The sequence below is a fragment of the Arvicola amphibius genome, chromosome 2, assembly GCF_903992535.2.
Source record: "Arvicola amphibius chromosome 2, mArvAmp1.2, whole genome shotgun sequence".
NCBI classification, from domain to species: domain Eukaryota; kingdom Metazoa; phylum Chordata; class Mammalia; order Rodentia; family Cricetidae; genus Arvicola; species Arvicola amphibius.
In genome coordinates, this window is record NC_052048.2 from 143,068,847 (window position 1) to 143,087,083 (window position 18,237).

At 38.9% G+C, this 18,237-nt stretch overlaps 1 protein-coding gene across 1 annotated transcript in view; it reads right to left on the bottom strand.

Annotated features, from left to right (window-relative positions):
- Positions 1–10,061: 10,061 nt before the first annotated feature.
- Positions 10,062–18,237, bottom strand: part of Stk31 (serine/threonine kinase 31) — an 84,497-nt gene continuing 76,321 nt past the window's right edge. The window contains 3 exon segments of the mRNA XM_038320247.1: positions 10,062–10,096; positions 10,099–10,285; positions 14,364–14,432. Of these exon segments, the coding sequence (XP_038176175.1) occupies positions 10,062–10,096; positions 10,099–10,285; positions 14,364–14,432 (291 nt within the window).

The following is an 18,237-nucleotide window of genomic DNA, read 5'->3' on the forward strand; positions in this document are numbered from 1 at the left end:
CTTCTCAGTAATATCACCATTTAATATAAAACCATTTTTAATTAAACCATATAACCATGATAACAATGCCTGGAATTTGTAAACATATTGTTTTCTTAGACAGAAAATATTCTTGTTTTTGCCAGGTGATGGTGGCGCACGCCTTTAATTCCAGCACTCAGGAGGCAGAGGAAGGTGAATCTCTGTGAGTTCAAGGCCAGCCTGGTCTACAAAAGCTAGTTCCAGGAAAGGCTCCAAAGCTACAGAGAAACTCTGTCTCGAAAAATCAAAAAAAAAAAAAGAAAGAAAGAAAAAGAAAGAAAAGCAAATATTCTTGTTTTCAAAATGGAATCCTTTTGTGTTTTTTTAAACCTTATTTTTTTCTTTTTCTTGAGTTAGGGTTTCTATTGCTGTGAAGAGACACCATGACCACGGCAACTCTTATAAAGGGAAACATTTAATTAAGATGGCAGCTTACAATTTCAGGGGTTTAGTCTAATATCATCTGGGCAGTCATGGCAGCATGCAAACAGACATGGTCTGATATCTTGGACATGGTCATCTTGATATGAAGGGAATAGGAAGTGATCTGAGACAACTGGGTGTGGCTTGAGTATATATGAGACCTCAAAGCCTGCCTCCACAGTGGCATACTCCCTCCAACAAAGCCACACCTCCTAACAGTGCCACTTCCTTTGGGGGCCATTTTCTTTCAAACCACTACCAACTGGAAAACATGATACTGAGTGAAGTAACCCAAACATAGAAAGATAAATGCTGCATGTTCTCATTCTTACATGGATCTCAGCATCCAATCTTTAGATTTGTATATCAAGCTTAAAATAACTGTAGAAGCCAAGAAACTTAGGAAGGGGCCACTGAAGGGTAGGAAGTTCTTAATAGGAGGAAAATAGTAAAATATAAGTGATATGAAGGGAAAAAGTGTAATAATGAGGAAATTTAAGTGGGGAGAGAGCTATAAGGAAGAGGTAGATGAGGATGAGAAAATGTGGAATAATGTAAAAATGTTTGAAAAGGCCATATGTTTACCTGTTATTTCATAGGCTTCTTAAATTTATATAATACACACAGACACATATTTATACAAATATATTAACTGGTCTACACAGGAGATAATACTCTTCCCTGAAGACATAAGATACTAACAGAATAGCAGTATGAAGTGTAGGATATCTCAATTCAACTTGTAAGTCATGGGAGTGCCATAGAGATGATAAAAAAATATATAGGTTATTGTCTTTGCCCTTGAGTGCCCACCAGAACTTGATAAGATGCTATTGTTGAAGTTACAACACATCTTAATTGCAAAACATGAAGAAACCAACTTGGTACTAACCAAGAAGCTTTCCTCTTGCTGGCTAGCTCTCACAGTACTGGAAGGTGCTATGTAGGTTGCTATGTAGGGGGAAATGTCATCAAATGTCTTACCCAGCTGTGAGCACTGTAAACTACAGTAATGACCAGAATGGAAAGATAAGCCCATAGGTGAAATAGTGATATGAATGTTATGGAGCAACCATCTGCTTTCTAGTTGGTTTGAAGGTCTGCTGCACAGAATGAAAGGAATAACTAATCAAATAAATCTGGCAAAAAAAAAAACTCAGTCACAGAGCCCATAAGTTCCAGGGGGTGAACCTATTACTATTTTGATAAATGGACACAGTATCAAACTGCCCTCTAAATTCATATCTCTATACTCAAAGATTAATGAAGTTCTCAGGCCTCATCAGAGAAGTTCCCTTGTGCAGTGGACAGAGATTAACACAAAAACACACGAGTGATGTATGCAGACAATTGTCTGTAGAATGTTGGGTCATAAATGGGACATATGTATTACACCTTCTCCACGGCTCAGGGATCATTACAGAAGAGGGGATAAGAACTGCAAAGGCTGTAAAAGTCACATTTCAAAGAGAACCAGGGCTAAAGAGCGATCTTCTGGACAAGATGGGACCACTGCACACATGAATTCACAGACACTCTGATTTCCTGTAGAAGTTAAAATGTAGTCAACATTCCAGCATGCCAAAAACAGAGGAGGTATTTACAGCTCATTAAGCTCTGGGAAGGGGTGGTTGGTCTATAGTAGGTTGGCCATGCCTAAGTGGATGACCCAACACTTATGAGTATATAGACAGTCCTATTTGGACTCAGGGATTTTAAGAAAAAGGGGAGGGGGGGGAAATAAGGGAATGGGAAGGAGTTAATATGATCAACAAAATTAAATATATAAAATCTCAATTAAAAATATTTTAACATAAAATAAATAAACTTAAGGCTGGGGAGATGGCTTAATTATTCAAGTGCTTGAAAGCATGAGAACCTGAGTTCAGTGCCCAGAACCCACATAAGAAGCCAGACATAGTGGAATTTGTAATTCCACTGCTATGAAGGTAGAGACAGGTAGACCCTGGGCACACTAATCAGTTGACCTAGCCTACATAGGTGATCTCCAAGGCAATGAGGGACCCTCTCTCAAAATACAGTTAGCAGCATTCATAAAGAATGAAATCCAAGGTTGTCCTCTGGTCTTCACATGCATCTGCATAAAAGTGAACACAACCTCTCCAAAACGCATGCACACACGCACGCACGCACGCACACACCCACATACACCCACACCCCAAAAACTAAATTTAAAAATTTTAAAGCAGTAAATTAGTGAAATTTAAGGAGGGTATAACCTACTCCAGAAAGCATTCTGTGACACTACTTATCCGTAGAGAAAGTGCCCCTTCTTTATAATCCCAGAAAGCACAGAGCTACCGCTGGATATCTCTATACTACATTATCAAGATCTCTTTAAACAACAAAATTTTTCAAAGTGTGGGCCACAGAGCAAGGTAGGCCTTTGTCTGAGAGCTGCTTGGCCTGCAAGGGGACCTGACAGTCTGCAGGAGGATCCATCGTTCTTTGGGGTGAGTGAGGAGTGAGTGCCCGAACCGCGGCAGCTGCCCGGAGAGGGACCACCGACTCTCCACAACTCCCCCTGCCACCAGCACACTTCCTGCTCTTCCGGCAGGGGTTATTCTCCCCGGATACCGCCTCTCTCTCCCTGTCCCTTCCCAGCTTGCACCCAGAACCCTCCCCCCCTCCCCCTTCCTCATCCTCCCGTCTTTGGGGCCACAAAATCCCACAGCTCAGCCTGTTTGGGCTCTGGGGACCCGGAATTGAGTGCACCCAGGCCGGTGGGAGGTCCCCTCCTTCATTTGACTGCCTGGGGCAAGGTAGGCCTTTGTCTGAGAGCTGCTTGGCCTGCAAGGGGACCTCACAGTCTGCAGGAGGATCCATCGTTCTTTGGGGACACCAAACACCTCTGCGCTCCTTTTGAAGGAAGAGATGGGCAGGCGCCAATGCAGGAGCTCCTCCAACAACATGAAAGGCAACATGACATCACCACAAGCCAGACATCCCGAAACAACAAGAATTGAACACCCTACCCCAGAAGATATAGAAGAAACCAACCTTAAACAGTACTTTATGAAAATAATAGAGGACCTTAAACAGGAGGTAAAAAACTGCCATAAAGAAATGGAGATGACAAACAAAAAGGTAGACGAAATAAATAAATCTCTCAAAGATACCCAAGAAAAACAAGAAAAACAAGAAAAAGCAATCAAACAGGTAAGGGAAACAGTACAAGACCTGATAAATGAAATGGAGGTATTGAAGAAAACACAATCTGAGGGACGACTGGAAATGGAAACTCTGAGTAAACGAACAGAAACTTCAGAGACAAGTATTTCCAACCGAATACAAGAGATGGAAGAAAGAATCTCGGACTCTGAAGATACTATAGAGGAAATAAACTCACAGATTAAAGAACTAAACAAATCTAACAAATTCGTAACACAAAACATTCAGGAAATCTGGGACACCATGAAAAGACCAAACCTAAGAATAATTGGGGTAGAAGAAGGAGAAGAATTACAACTCAAAGGCCCAGAAAACATATTCAACAAAATTATAGAAGAAAACTTCCCCAACCTAAAGAAGGATGTTCCTATGAAGGTACAAGAAGCCTACAGAACACCAAATAGACTGGATCAAAAGAAAGCATCCCCACGCCATATAATAATCAAAACACAAAACATACAGAATAAAGAACAGATATTAAGAGCTGCAAAGGAAAAAGGTCAAGTAACATATAAAGGGAAACCTATCAGAATTACACCTGATTTCTCAATGGAAACCATGAAAGCCAGAAGAGCTTGGATAGATGTGCTACAGACACTTAGGGAACATGGATGCAAGCCTAGACTATTATACCCAGCAAAGCTTGCATTCACCATTGATGGAGAAAACAAGATATTCCAGGACAAAAACAGATTTAAACAATACGCAGCCACAAATCCAGCCTTGCAGAAAGTAATAGAAGGAAAATCACAAACCAAGGAGTCCAAAAACGCCGACAATAACTCAGGCATCTAGCGACCCTTCACCAGCACAACTAGAAGAAGGGAAACACACAAACTCTACTACTAAAAATGACTGAAGTTAACAACCACTGGTCATTAATATCACTTAATATCAATGGACTCAATTCACCTATAAAAAGGCACAGGCTAAGAGACTGGATACGAAAACAGAATCCAACATTTTGCTGTTTACAAGAAACACACCTCAACCACAAAGACAGGCACCTACTCAGAGTAAAGGGTTGGGAAAAGGTTTATTAAGCAAATGGCCCTAAGAAACAAGCGGGTGTGGCCATACTAATTTCCAACAAAGTTGACTTCAAACTAAAATCAATCAGAAGAGATGGAAAGGGACACTTTATACTCATAACAGGAAAAATCCTTCAGAATGAAGTCTCAATCCTGAATATCTATGCCCCTAATATAAAAGCTCCCACTTATGTAAAAGAAACACTTCTAGAACTCAAGGCAGCCATCAAACCACACACACTAATAGTTGGAGACTTCAACACTCCTCTCTCACCAATGGACAGGTCAATCAGACAGAAACCTAACAGAGAATTGAAAGACTTAATGGAGGTAATGAACCAAATGGACTTAACAGACATCTATAGAACATTCCACCCAAATAGGAAAGAATATACCTTCTTCTCTGCGGCTCATGGAACCTTTTCGAAAATTGACCATATACTTGGTAACAAAGCAAACTTCCACAGTTACAAAAAAATATTAGTAACCACCTGTGTCTTATCGGATCACCATGGATTAAAATTAGAATTCAACAACAATGCTACCCCCAGAAGGCCCACAAACTCATGGAAACTGAACAGTCAACTACTGACCCACACCTGGGTCAAGGAAGAAATAAAGAAAGAAATTAAAGTCTTTCTTGAATTTAATGAAAACAAAGACACAACATACTCAAACCTATGGGACACAATGAAAGCAGTGCTAAGAGGAAAGTTCATAGCACTAAGTGCCCACTTAAAGAAAACGGAGAAAGCACTCATTGGTGACTTAACAGCACACCTGAAAGCTCTGGAAAAAAAAGAAGCAGACTCACCTAGGAGAAGTAGAAGACTGGAAATAATCAAACTGAGGGCAGAAATCAACAAAATAGAAACACAGAAAACAATCCAAAGAATCAATGAAACAAGAAGCTGGTTCTTGGAGAAAATCAACAAGATTGACAAACCCTTAGCCAAACTAATCAAACGGCAGAGGGAGAACACGCAAATTAACAAGATCAGAAATGAAAAGGGGGACATAACCACAGACACAGAGGAAATTCAGAAAATCATTAGATCTTACTACAAAAGCCTGTATGCCACAAAATTGGAAAATGTAAAAGAAATGGACAGTTTTTTAGATAAATACCATATACCAAAGTTAAACCAGGTCCAGGTAAATGCTCTAAATCGTCCTGTTAGTCGCGAAGAATTAGAAACTGTTATCAGAAACCTCCCTACCAAAAAGAGCCCAGGACCAGATGGTTTCAATGCGGAATTCTACCAGAACTTCCAAGAAGACCTAATACCTATACTCCTTAAGGTATTTCATAATATAGAAACACAAGAGTCACTGCCAAATTCCTTCTATGAAGCTACAGTTACCCTGATACCTAAACCACACAAAGACTCAACCAAGAAAGAGAATTACAGGCCAATCTCACTCATGAACATTGACGCAAAAATTCTCAATAAAATACTGGCAAACCGAATCCAAGAACACATTAGAAAAATTATCCATTACGATCAAGTAGGCTTCATCCCAGAGATGCAGGGCTGGTTCAACATACGAAAATCTATTAATGTAATCCATCATATAAACAAACTGAAGGAAAAAAACCATATGGTCATCTCATTAGATGCTGAAAAAGCATTTGACAAAATTCAACACCCCTTTATGATAAAGGTCTTGGAGAGATTAGGGATACAAGGGTCATTCCTAAATATAATAAAAGCTATTTACAGCAAGCCGACAGCTAACATCAAATTAAACGGAGAGAAACTCAAGGCTATCCCACTAAATTCAGGAACACGACAAGGCTGTCCACTCTCTCCTTATCTCTTCAATATAGTGCTTGAAGTTCTAGCAATAGCAATAAGACAACATAAGGGAATCAAGGGGATTCAATTTGGAAAGGAAGAAGTTAAACTTTCATTATTTGCAGATGATATGATAGTATACATAAGCGACCCCAAAAACTCCACCAAAGAACTCCTACAGCTGATAAACTCCTTCAGTAACGTGGCAGGATACAAGATCAACTCCAAAAAATCAGTCGCCCTCCTATACACAAAGGATAAGGAAGCAGAGAGGGAAATCAGAGAAGTATCACCTTTCACAATAGCCACAAATAGCATAAGATATCTGGGAGTATCGCTAACCAAGGAAGTGAAGGATTTATTTGACAAGAACTTTAAGTCTTTGAAGAAAGAAATTGAAGAGGATACCAGAAAATGGAAGGATCTCCCCTGCTCGTGGATTGGGAGGATCAACATAGTAAAAATGGCAATTCTACCAAAAGCAATCTATAGATTCAATGCAATCCCAATCAAGGTCCCATTAAAATTCTTCACAGAGATTGAGAGGACAATAATCAACTTTATATGGAAAAACAAGAAACCCAGGATAGCCAAAAAAAAATCTTATACAATAAAGGTTCTTCTGGAGGCATTACCATCCCTGACTTCAAACTCTATTACAAAGCTACAGTATTGAAAACAGCTTGGTATTGGCATAAAAACAGAGAAGTTGACCAATGGAATCGTATAGAAGACCCGGATCTTAAACCACAAACCTAAGAACACCTGATTTTTGATAAAGGAGCCAAAAGTACACAATGGAAGAAAGAGGGCATCTTCAACAAATGGTGCTGGCATAACTGGATGTCAACCTGTAGAAGAATGAAAGTAGATCCATATCTATCACCATGCACAAAACTCAAGTCCAAATGGATTAAAGACCTCAATATTAATTTGAACACATTGAGCTTGATAGAGGAGAAAGTGGGAAGTACTCTACAACAAATGGGCACAGGGAACCGTTTCCTACGCATAACCCCAGCTGCACAGACTTTAAGGGCAACATTGAATAAATGGGACCTCCTGAAGTTGAGCAGCTTCTGTAAAGCAAAGGACATTGTCACTAAGACACAAAGGCAGCCTACTGACTGGGAAAAGATCTTCACCAACCCTGCAACTGACAAAGGTCTGATCTCTAAAATATATAAGGAACTCAAGAGACTAGACGGTAAAATGCCAATTAACCCAATTAAAAAATGGGGCGCTGAACTGAACAGAGAATTCTCAACAGAAGAAGTTCGAATGGCCAAAAGACACTTAAGGTCATGCTCAACCTCCCTAGCTATCAGGGAAATGCAAATCAAAACAACTTTGAGATATCATCTTATACCTGTCAGATTGGCTAAAATCCAAAACACCAATAATAACCTTTGCTGGAGAGGTTGTGGGGTAAGGGGCACACTCATCCATTGCTGGTGGGAATGCAAACTTGTGCAACCACTTTGGAAAGCAGTGTGGCGGTTTCTCAGGAAATTCGGGATCAACCTACCCCAGGACCCAGCAATTCCACTATTGGGAATCTACCCAAGAGATGCCCAATCATACAACAAAAGCATATGCTCATCTATGTTCATAGCAGCATTATTTGTAATAGCCAGATCCTGGAGACAGCCTAGATGCCCTTCAGTGGAAGAATGGATGAAGAAACTGTGGAATATATACATGCTAGAATACTACTCAGCGGTAAAAAACAATGACATCTTGAATTTTGCAGGCAAATGGATGGAAATAGAAAACACTATTCTGAGTGAGGTAACCCAGACCCATAAAGATGAACATGGGATGTACTCACTCATATTCGGTTTCTAGCCATGATTAAAGGACATCGAGCCTATAAGTTTGGGATCCTTGAGAAGATAATAAGAAGGTGAACTCCCAAAAAAGATATAGTAATCCTCCTGGATATTGGAAGTAGACACGATCGCCAGGCAAAATTGGGAACTTGAGGGTTGGGCAAGACTGGGCCAAGGGAAGATGGGGAGAGAAAAGTGTGAAGGGGAGAGCGGGGGGAGCTCGGAGGAATGGGGTGCTTGAGATATAGGAAGGGTGGATATGAGAGCAGGGAAGCATATATCTTAATTTAAGGAGCTACCTGAGGGTTGTCAAGAGACTTGACCCTAGAGGGGTTCCCAGGTTTCCAGGGAGACGCCCCCAGTTAGTTCCTTGGGCAGCTGAGGAGAGGGAGCCTGAAAAGGCCAGTTCCTATAGCCATACTGATGAATTTCTTGCATATCACCATAGAACCTCCACCTGACGATAGATGAAGAAAATGACAGAGCCCCACCTTGGAGCACCGGACTGAGCTCCCAAGGTCCTGATGAGGAGCAGAAGGAGAGAGAACATGAGAAAGAAAGTCAGGACCGTGAGGGAACCTCCAGCTGGCGACAGATGGGGAAGGTGACTGAGCCCCACATTGGAGCACTGGACTGAGCTCCCAAGGTCCTGATGAGGAGCAGAAGGAGCGAGAACATGAGGGAGAAAGTCAGGAACGAGAGGGGTGCGTTCACTCATGGAAACTGTGGGACAGAACTAATGGGAGATCACCAACTCCAGTTGGAATGGGACTGATGGATCATGCGACCAAACCCGTCTCTCTGAGTGTGGCCAACAGCGGGGGCTGACTGAGAAGCAAAGGACAATGGCTCTGGGCTCTGATTGTTCTTCATGGACGGGCTCTGTGGGAGCCTTCTCAGCTTGGTCGATCACCTTCCTGGACCTGGGGGGAGTTGGGAGGACCTTGGTCTTAGCATAGAGTGGGGAACCCTGATGGCTCCTTGGCCTTGAGAGGGAGGGAGGGGAGGTATGGGTGGAGGGGAGGGGAGGGAAGGGGGAGAAGGAGGGGAGAGAAGGGGGAGAAGGAGGGGAGGGAGGGGAGAGGAGGAGGGAAGGAGATGGAAATTTTTAAATATAAAAAAAATAAACCATGAGAAAAAAAAAAAAAAAAAAAAAACAAAGTGTGGGCCATATAAGAACCATGTTTTTGGGGGGGGGGGGTTGGGGAGATATTTTGTTTTGTTGTTGTTGTTGGAGACATAGTTTCTCTGTGGCTTTTGCAGCCTGTCCTGGAACTAGCTCTTGTAGACCAGGCTGGTCTCGAACTAACAGAGATCCGCCTGCCTCTGCCTCCTGAGTGCTGGGATTAAAGGCGTGCGCCACCACCGCCTGGCAGGACCATGTTTTTTAAATTTATCCTTATGTTGCCAGAACTGGGTACAAAACAGATAGCAAGTATCCTTTGTTTCCAAAAGCATCAGCCTTTATCACTACCAATTAGCATACAACAATCAATAAAGGACTTGCTCTAATGCCATAATGATTTCATTTCAGTAAGTCCAAACAGAAACCCCTTCCATAACAATGCCATGTTAGGCAAATTTCAAAGAGTATGAGTGATTTTCAGGCATAACCAAAACTTTTTTTATTTTTACAACCCAAATACAAAGACCCAATCAAACTAGTTCCAGAACACTTACACACACATTTTTTTGTCTACTAAGCAAACAGAACAAAGTTTTTAAGGGGACATGTACAGAAACAATAGAAGACTACATGTCAGTCAAGGGTTGGATTCACCATTTCTTGTCTTTCTTTATATCTATCTAAGCTCTCCACCTTTGACTCATCTTCTTTGTTATGCTGAATATACTCAATCTCTTTTTCTGGGTTTGGAGTTGATTTCCCCTTTGGAAGCAAGAAACATTCAGCATTCAAAACTTGCTCAGCAGTCATTGAACTTCTAAAATATATCAAGCTACAGAGGAGGGATTTGACATTAGCATCCTGAAAGGAAAAAGAAACATTTTTAAAAATAATCAAAATCAAAAGTAATGGTAAAAAGAGGAATAAATCTGTAATGATAGAGGATCCAATTTTTAAAAACCTTTTAGTTACTGACATAGGCTAATAGCAGTTTTCTATTTAGATTTTTAGAGATTCTTTGTAAGTTCAGCTACATTTCATTGGAAATAGATATCTCCAGTGATAAAGAAAACAGAGTTTATCTGCCAGGGAAAATGCAAAAGCAAAGAATCACAGCTAAAATGAGTGAAATTTGAATAAAATTTTCCTTCTTTAACGGGACAGTGGTTGGAGTTTCACATGAAAACTTCACTTCTCTGCTACCCAACATTTTACGGGAAACCCAACCACGTAGGAAGGAAAAAATGAAATAAAAAATTAAAAAATTGAAAGAAGTAAACCTATCTCTATTTTAATGGTACACGCGTAAGTTAAAGCATTAAGATACCCACTAAATTTAAATTTTTAAAAAAGATACCCACTAAAAATCATTAGAACTAATAGTTAAGAATAATTAAGCAAAATAGTTACAAAGTAAAAAAATGTTACAAAGCATATACTCTGAAGACAAGATATAGTTGAAGGAAATCAAAGGTTTCAGTAAACAGAAAACATTCAATGTTTAATGGACCAGAAAATAACACAGAGTGAAAGCAGTCCTTATTAGATAAGCCAACTTCTTTGGAAACATTGACAAGCTACCGCTGAACTTTACGTATCAGAATAATAATCCTGACTCTTTAAAAAGAACAAAGTGTAACAATTCTTATTTCCCAATTTTGAATCACTATAGCAAAAACAAGACAACATGATACTGGCAAATGAACAGACACAGTCACTCAGTCTGTGACTGCTGATGGTTAGACTTATATTTTGGCAATACAAAGTCTAACACTCTCATTGGTATTAGACATCCTCAGTGATCTGCACTCTAAATCAGCATGTGATCACTAAATCAGCTTGATCAAGATAATCAAGCAATATTCTTCAGTGCACAGAATGCAAAGCTGTAAATTCTGCAGGTAACGTGGACCATATGTATTTTAAACTTACAATGGGTTTATAAGGATATAATCCTATCATAAATGAGGAGCATCTGTAAGACAGTGGAAAAGTAATCAGAGTCTAGAAAGAAACAGAACTATCATCTACTGGTTCTGACAAGGACGACATGACCATTTAATTTTTACAAAAGTCTTTTCCACAAATTATATCAGGACAGATAGCCACAGGCAGAAGACTGCAGTTGGACTATTACCTCTTAAAATATACAATTTACTTCAAAATAGATCAAAGATCTAAATATAAAATCTTAAATTATGTAACTGTAAAAAATAAAATATCTTTTTTATATTTGACAATCTTATATTTGACAAAGAATTCTTGATAATAATCCCCAAGCACAAGCAACATCGGAGAAAGTTGTGCTTCATGAAAATTGCAAACTCTTGTGCTTTAAACAACAATATCAAGAAAATGAGAATACTACGCACAGGATGAGGCAAAATATTTGCAAACCACGTGCCCAATATGTCATTTGTTTCTAGACTACCTAAGCAACCATTAAAATTCAAAAATCAAAGGACAACCCAATTTTTTAAATGTAAAAAACAACGTAAGAATCTGCACAGGCATTTCTCTGAGAAAGACACCACAAATCTAAATAAAGACTATGAGATGGTACTCCCATTATGATCTCTAGAATCAAAAAGTTGTTGTTTTTTTTCTTAAAGATCTCCTGAGTAAATTGTCAACATGCAGGTCACAGGAGTGGGGAGAAGGGAGGAAGGGAGGTGAGCAGAGAAAAATGTATAGTTCAATAAAAAACAATTTAAAAAAAGTCTGGGGGGGGGTTGGGCTTTTCAAGACAGAATTTCTCTTTGTAACAGCCCTAACTGCCTGAAACTAGCTCTTGTAGTCCAGGCTGGCCTTGAACTCACAGAGATCTGCTGGCCTCTGTCTCCTAAGTGCTGGGATTAAAGGCATGCACCATCACTGCCTGACCTCAAAAAAGTCTTATAACCATTATTAATATAGAGAAACTGAAGGTCTCACATACTGCTACAACATATGTAAAACAACTGCTTTGAAATCTAGTAAGTCTTCAAACTACTAAACAGATGCCACAAGATCCAATAATTCTACTGCTAAGTATATAGCCAAGAGAAATGAAATGTGTCTGCTCAAATATTTATATTCAAATGTAACATTTTTCACAGTAACACAAAGGCATATACAACCCAAATGTCCATAGACAGGTATCAATAAACTGTGATAAATATGGAATATTAGTCATGAAAGGAATAAAATATTAATACTAGAATTTATGAAATTTAAAAGCATGCTAAGTGAAAGCAAAGCACATTGTACCCATTAATTTTCATTCCATCCACATGACTGCCCACAATAGCAAATTATACAGAATTAGAAAACAGATTAACAGTTATGAATAAAGAAATGCAAATACTGAGAGGTAGCACAGACAATGTAGTGTTTGTGGTGTTGGTCGGACACATAGTACTATACTTAAAACCATTAAGTTATATACTCTAGGTAGATAAACTGTAAAGTTAGTTATCTCCTTTGAAAGCCATTTTTAAATTATTTAAAGCTTTACTGAAAGGCATACCATATCTGAATAAATTTTAAGATGCACTAAAATTAAAGGAAAAAATTTTAATTTGGGAAAATTAAAATGTCAAACTATGAATTAACCATGATAAAAGGACTTCAACTGAAAAATATATCCTGAACCTTTCCTTCCTTAAATTGTTTTTTGGCATATATTTGATAACAGCAATAAAAAAATGTAACAAAAGAAAATCTGTACTGAAAGCAGGGGTCAGTGCTGTTATAAACCTGGCCTGTAGTTCTATGGTCTATGGAACTGGTTTGCAGGAGGAGTATGGAAGAGTTTAGATCTTGGTATTAAAATCCCCTAGAGTTCCGCAAGCAGAGCATACTGAGCTTCTAGTGGGGGTTAAGAAGATAAGAATGCCAAAACGAACATGGACAGTGGCAGTCTGGTCCATGAGGTTTCAGAGAGGAGCAGGATTCTTATTGTGAAGTGGGACAAATGCCTTTGATGGTTTGAAAGAAAATGAGCCCCAGTAGGAAGTACCACTAGTAGGTATGGCTTCTGTTAGAGTAGGTTTGTCCTTGTTGGAGGAAGTGTGTCACTGTTATGGGCAGGCTTTGAGATCTCCTTTGCTCAAGTTGCATCCCGTGTTGCCTATGATCACAATGTCGAACTCTCAGATCCTTCTCCAACACCCTGTCTGACTTCACGTCACCCACCATGACAATAACAAACTAAACCTCTGAAACTGTGAGCCAGCCCCAATTAAATGTTTTCCTTTATAGGAGTTGCCATGGTAATAATGTCTCTTTACAGCAATAGAAACCTTAAGTATGTACTTTCTGCCCATATTCTGAGAACATGAGTGTGAGGAGAACCTAAATAGAGGAGTGATGCACTAATGTATTTGGTGGAGGAAATTTCAAGACAGACCATTCAAGATGTGTGGAATGGCTACTGGTAACTTTTCTCATCCAGATCTACAATGCAGAAGAACAAAAAATGAAACAAAGATATAAAACAAAAATTGTAGTTAGTCAAAGAAAAGGCTGGGCAAGATTACATTCCTAATTTCACTTCCTGTTCCAATCCTGGTAGCCCTAGTACCTACCTAGTTCAAGTCCTGGTACCAGATAAGTGCTCAACATAAGTTGGCTAAAAACATATATGGATGACAAAGTCCTATTGATGACATTCATGAATTTCAAAGAAAAGATTTAGTTAGGCACTTACCAAAAAAACAGGAGTAAAACACTCATTTCAAAACAAAATATCCTTGAAACATATAGTAAATGCTATTATTTTCTTATTACATAGATGCTTTGTTAATTATCTGGCAGTGGCTTAAGTGGGATACTTGAATTTTCTTAATACTTATTTCTAATACTAGTTTAAATTTTTGTAAAAATTAGGGAACATTTTCATACACTTATAAGTTTATATTAGACATTTCAAATGAGTAAATAGCCAAAGGAAACCTACCAAATGAAACTGATCAATTTTTGGGATTCCATCTTCATTTGTCTCAAACTCCTGATTATGAACAGAAAGCTATAAAAAAACACAAAAGTGAATAGGCTCCAAAAGTATCTAAATGAGTTGTTCTCAACCAGGGTCAAATATCAGATAGCCTGCATATCAGATATTCACATTACAATTCATAACAACAGCACAATTACAGTTATGAAGTAGCAACAAAATGATTTTACAGTTGGGGGTCACCACAGCATGAGGAACTGAATTAAAGGGACACAGCATTAGGAAGGTTTAATTAGCAATAGATACTAATCTGGACTACTTTCAGATATAATCAACCCCATAGCCCATTTACTGCATATATTATAGTATAACTAGGAATGAAACCTAACATTTTGTAGATTATAACATCAATTCTACAATGTACAAAGAGTGGATTTTACTAGATTCTGGCAAGTAGAGAAGAGCTCATAAGAAAGAAACTATTTGTAACCATCCAGCTATCTCTCCAGACCAAGACCCTTTCCAAGCCAGGCATAATAAAACATTCTCATAAACTTAATATGCAGAAAGCAGAAATATGAGGATCACCATAAGCAAGGACAGCTGGGATATATGGTGAGACTTTTTCCCCAAAACAAAAAAATACTCTAAAATCCTTTTTCAATCTTCCTTGCTGTAAGGTGGCACCAAGGGTTTAATGATTTGGCTAATAAATTGCATGAAAAATGCTATATAAAAGTCGAAAAAAAGAGAAAGCACATTTATCATGAAAGATAAGAGAACTTAATAAAAATTACTTACATAAATAGCCAAATAGTTCCTGAGGCATCTATAAAGTTGATCAGCTGATAGACATACCACAAGTAAACACTGTAATACTTCCTTGCTTTCTAAGAAAATGTTCTAGGAACTAGAGAGCTGGCTCATCAGTAAGAACACTTACTGCTCTTACAGGGGACCTGGGAGCTATTCCTCGGACCCATATGGTGGTGCACGCCATGAATAACTACAGTGCCGTCTTCTGACTTCTGCAGGACTAGACACACACATGGTGTACATATATGCAGTCAAAATGCTCACTTGAATGAAAATGAATAAATCTATTTTTTATAAAATGTTCTAGAACCTAGTAATCTATGTCATATTGGCTTTACCAACTCTCCAAACTTAAATACCTAGGAAATAAATCAAGTGCATTTCCTTCCATTCTAACACTTACCTTCTGTTCCTGAACTATAAGATAAACTTCATTTGGGTCGGGCTGTGGTGGTGCACGCCTTTAATCCCAGCGCTTGGGAGGCAGAGGCAGGTGAATCCCTGTAAGTTCGAGGCCAGCCTGATCTACAAGGGCTAGTTCCAGGACAGCTAGGACTGTTACACATTGAAACCCTGTCTTGAAAAAAAATAAACTTCATTTGTCATGGTTAGTTCTCAATTGAGAAAATACCTCCAAAAATTGGACTTTGGGCAAGTCTGTTGGGCATTTTCTGGATTAATGATTGATGTTGGAGGGTCAAAACCACTGTGGGTGGTACCAACAATATAGGTGGGCCTAAGAAAGCAGGCTAAAGCCAAGAGAAACAAGCCAGAAAGTAACATTCCTCCATAGCTTCTGCTTCAGTTCTTGCTTTCAGGTTCCTGCCCTGATTTCTTATAATGAAGGATTTTTTGGAGGCCCAAAAATGTGAGCCTATTTCCACCTTGACCAAAGGTTAGAGAGTTGGAACTTACCTCTACTCTTTCAAGGTTATTTTGTTTCCACCTCAAAATAAGTTCCCACCTAGATTCAGGTCAGAGAGTTCTGCTCTCTCAAGGTTATTGTCAACAGGTGTAACTAATAGCAAGACTTTGTATTTCAGGAATAAAGAAGGAGATATGTTTCTACTCCAAACAAAAGTTTAAGGATCTAACTAAGTTGCCCAATTCCCTTAAGTAGACAACACTGGATTCCACCCAGGGAATGGTTTGCCTACAGAATGTTTTGGTCCAGGGTGTGAGCGTGGCTTGTATTGTTCTAGAAACAGAATGTTTAACTATAGATGTAGCCTGTGACCTTCAACTGGTCTTGTATCATGTTAATGCAGGGTTTTTTTTTAACCTTACTCCTATTCTTGGGGTCAGGGGTATTTTAAGCATTTGGAAATTAAACACGGGTGATTTCCGTATTCACTATTGTATGTTTTCTATTTTATTATTTTCACATCTTTGTACTCTTTACTTATATTTCTAATTCCCATGCCCCTAACCTGGCAAGTGGTAATTTTGTCAAGGCTGGTCCCCAACAATATTTCTATATGGAAATATAACAAAATAAACCTTTTTCTCCCCATATTTCTTTTGATCATGGTGTTTTATCACAGCAATAGAAAGCTAACTAAGACACTATTAAATACACTAAAATTTTTACATTCACAAAGGTATTCTAAGTTCTATATATTTCATCACCCAACCCTACAACCATCAATTAATGATTGTTATTTTCTTATACACAAACCCATATTCCATATTTGCTACTATTTTAGTGGTGATAAATATAAGTATACAAGCACATGTGTATATGTATATGCAGAGACCAGAGATCTCAATTATCCTTCCTTGAAAGTTATATTCATTACTTTTCAATTGCTGCAATAAAACAGCATGACCAAGGCAACTTATAAAACAAAGTGTTTAATTTGGGGTTCATGGTTCCAGAGAATTAGAGTCTGTAACCATCATGGCAGCAAGAACAGCAGCAAACAGGCAGACACAGCACTAAAGCAGTAGTTGAGTGCTCACATCTCCATACATAAGCATGAGGCAGAGACACACACTGGGAATGACAGAGTCTTTTGAAACCTCAAAGCCCACCCCCCAATGATATACCTTGTCCAACAAAGACACACCTAATCCTTCCCAAATAATTCCTCCAACTGGGGAACAAGTATTCAAACATGAGCCTATAAGGGTCATTCTCATTCAAACCACAGCAAGAGCCATTATATACCTTGTATTCTGAGACAGGTTCTTTCACCATCTTGAAACTCCCAAATTAAGCGAGTCTGGCCAGTGAGTCCTAGAAATCCACCTGTCTCCATCTCCTCGGTGTTAGGATATAAGTATACACCAAACATTGCCTGTTTTACATGGGTTCTGGGGACTGAACTCAGAGCCTCATGCTTGTATAGCAAACACTTTACCAACTGATCTATCTTCCCAGTCCACATATTTATTTCTTTTGTGGTAAATGCTATACAAATCATAATTTCATCTATGAACATTTTACTACAAGAAAGAGAGCACTGATGGGTCAGGGGCTTTGTTGACCCAGACCCTCCATAAACTATACATACTGTCACGAAACTCAAAGCAAATGTCACAGGACAATATGCTGAAACCTGACCATCAAATACATCTAGTCTACAAGGAAAAAACTATGAAGCACATATGCACAATAAGCAGCAAGGCAGAAACATGGTGAAAGACAAAATATCTATAGGTATCAAGATGCAGCACACTCAAGTGTTGGGAAGTACAGCCCAGAGGTGTGCCAGCAGTCAACATGACTCCTTAAGACTAACAGGCGTGATTACCATCTGTAACCTGACACAATGATGGCTCACTAATGGAATTAGCATCTATTATCTGACCTCCTCTCCACTTTATTCTTTCTTTCCCTAATAATTTCTATTTAATTTTCCTTTGGAATGACTTTAACCTGGTTTACAGAGTCTCCAACCCCTCAGGACCTAGAATTCTTTTAGGTTGTCTGACTACATTTCTTTCTTTCCATCCTTCCTTTAGCTTTTACTCTCTAATCCTTGCATCATTCCTCTTTATTTATTCCCTCTTCATGGGGAAGCTTTGTTAACCAATTATCTTTAAGAGGTGAAACCAA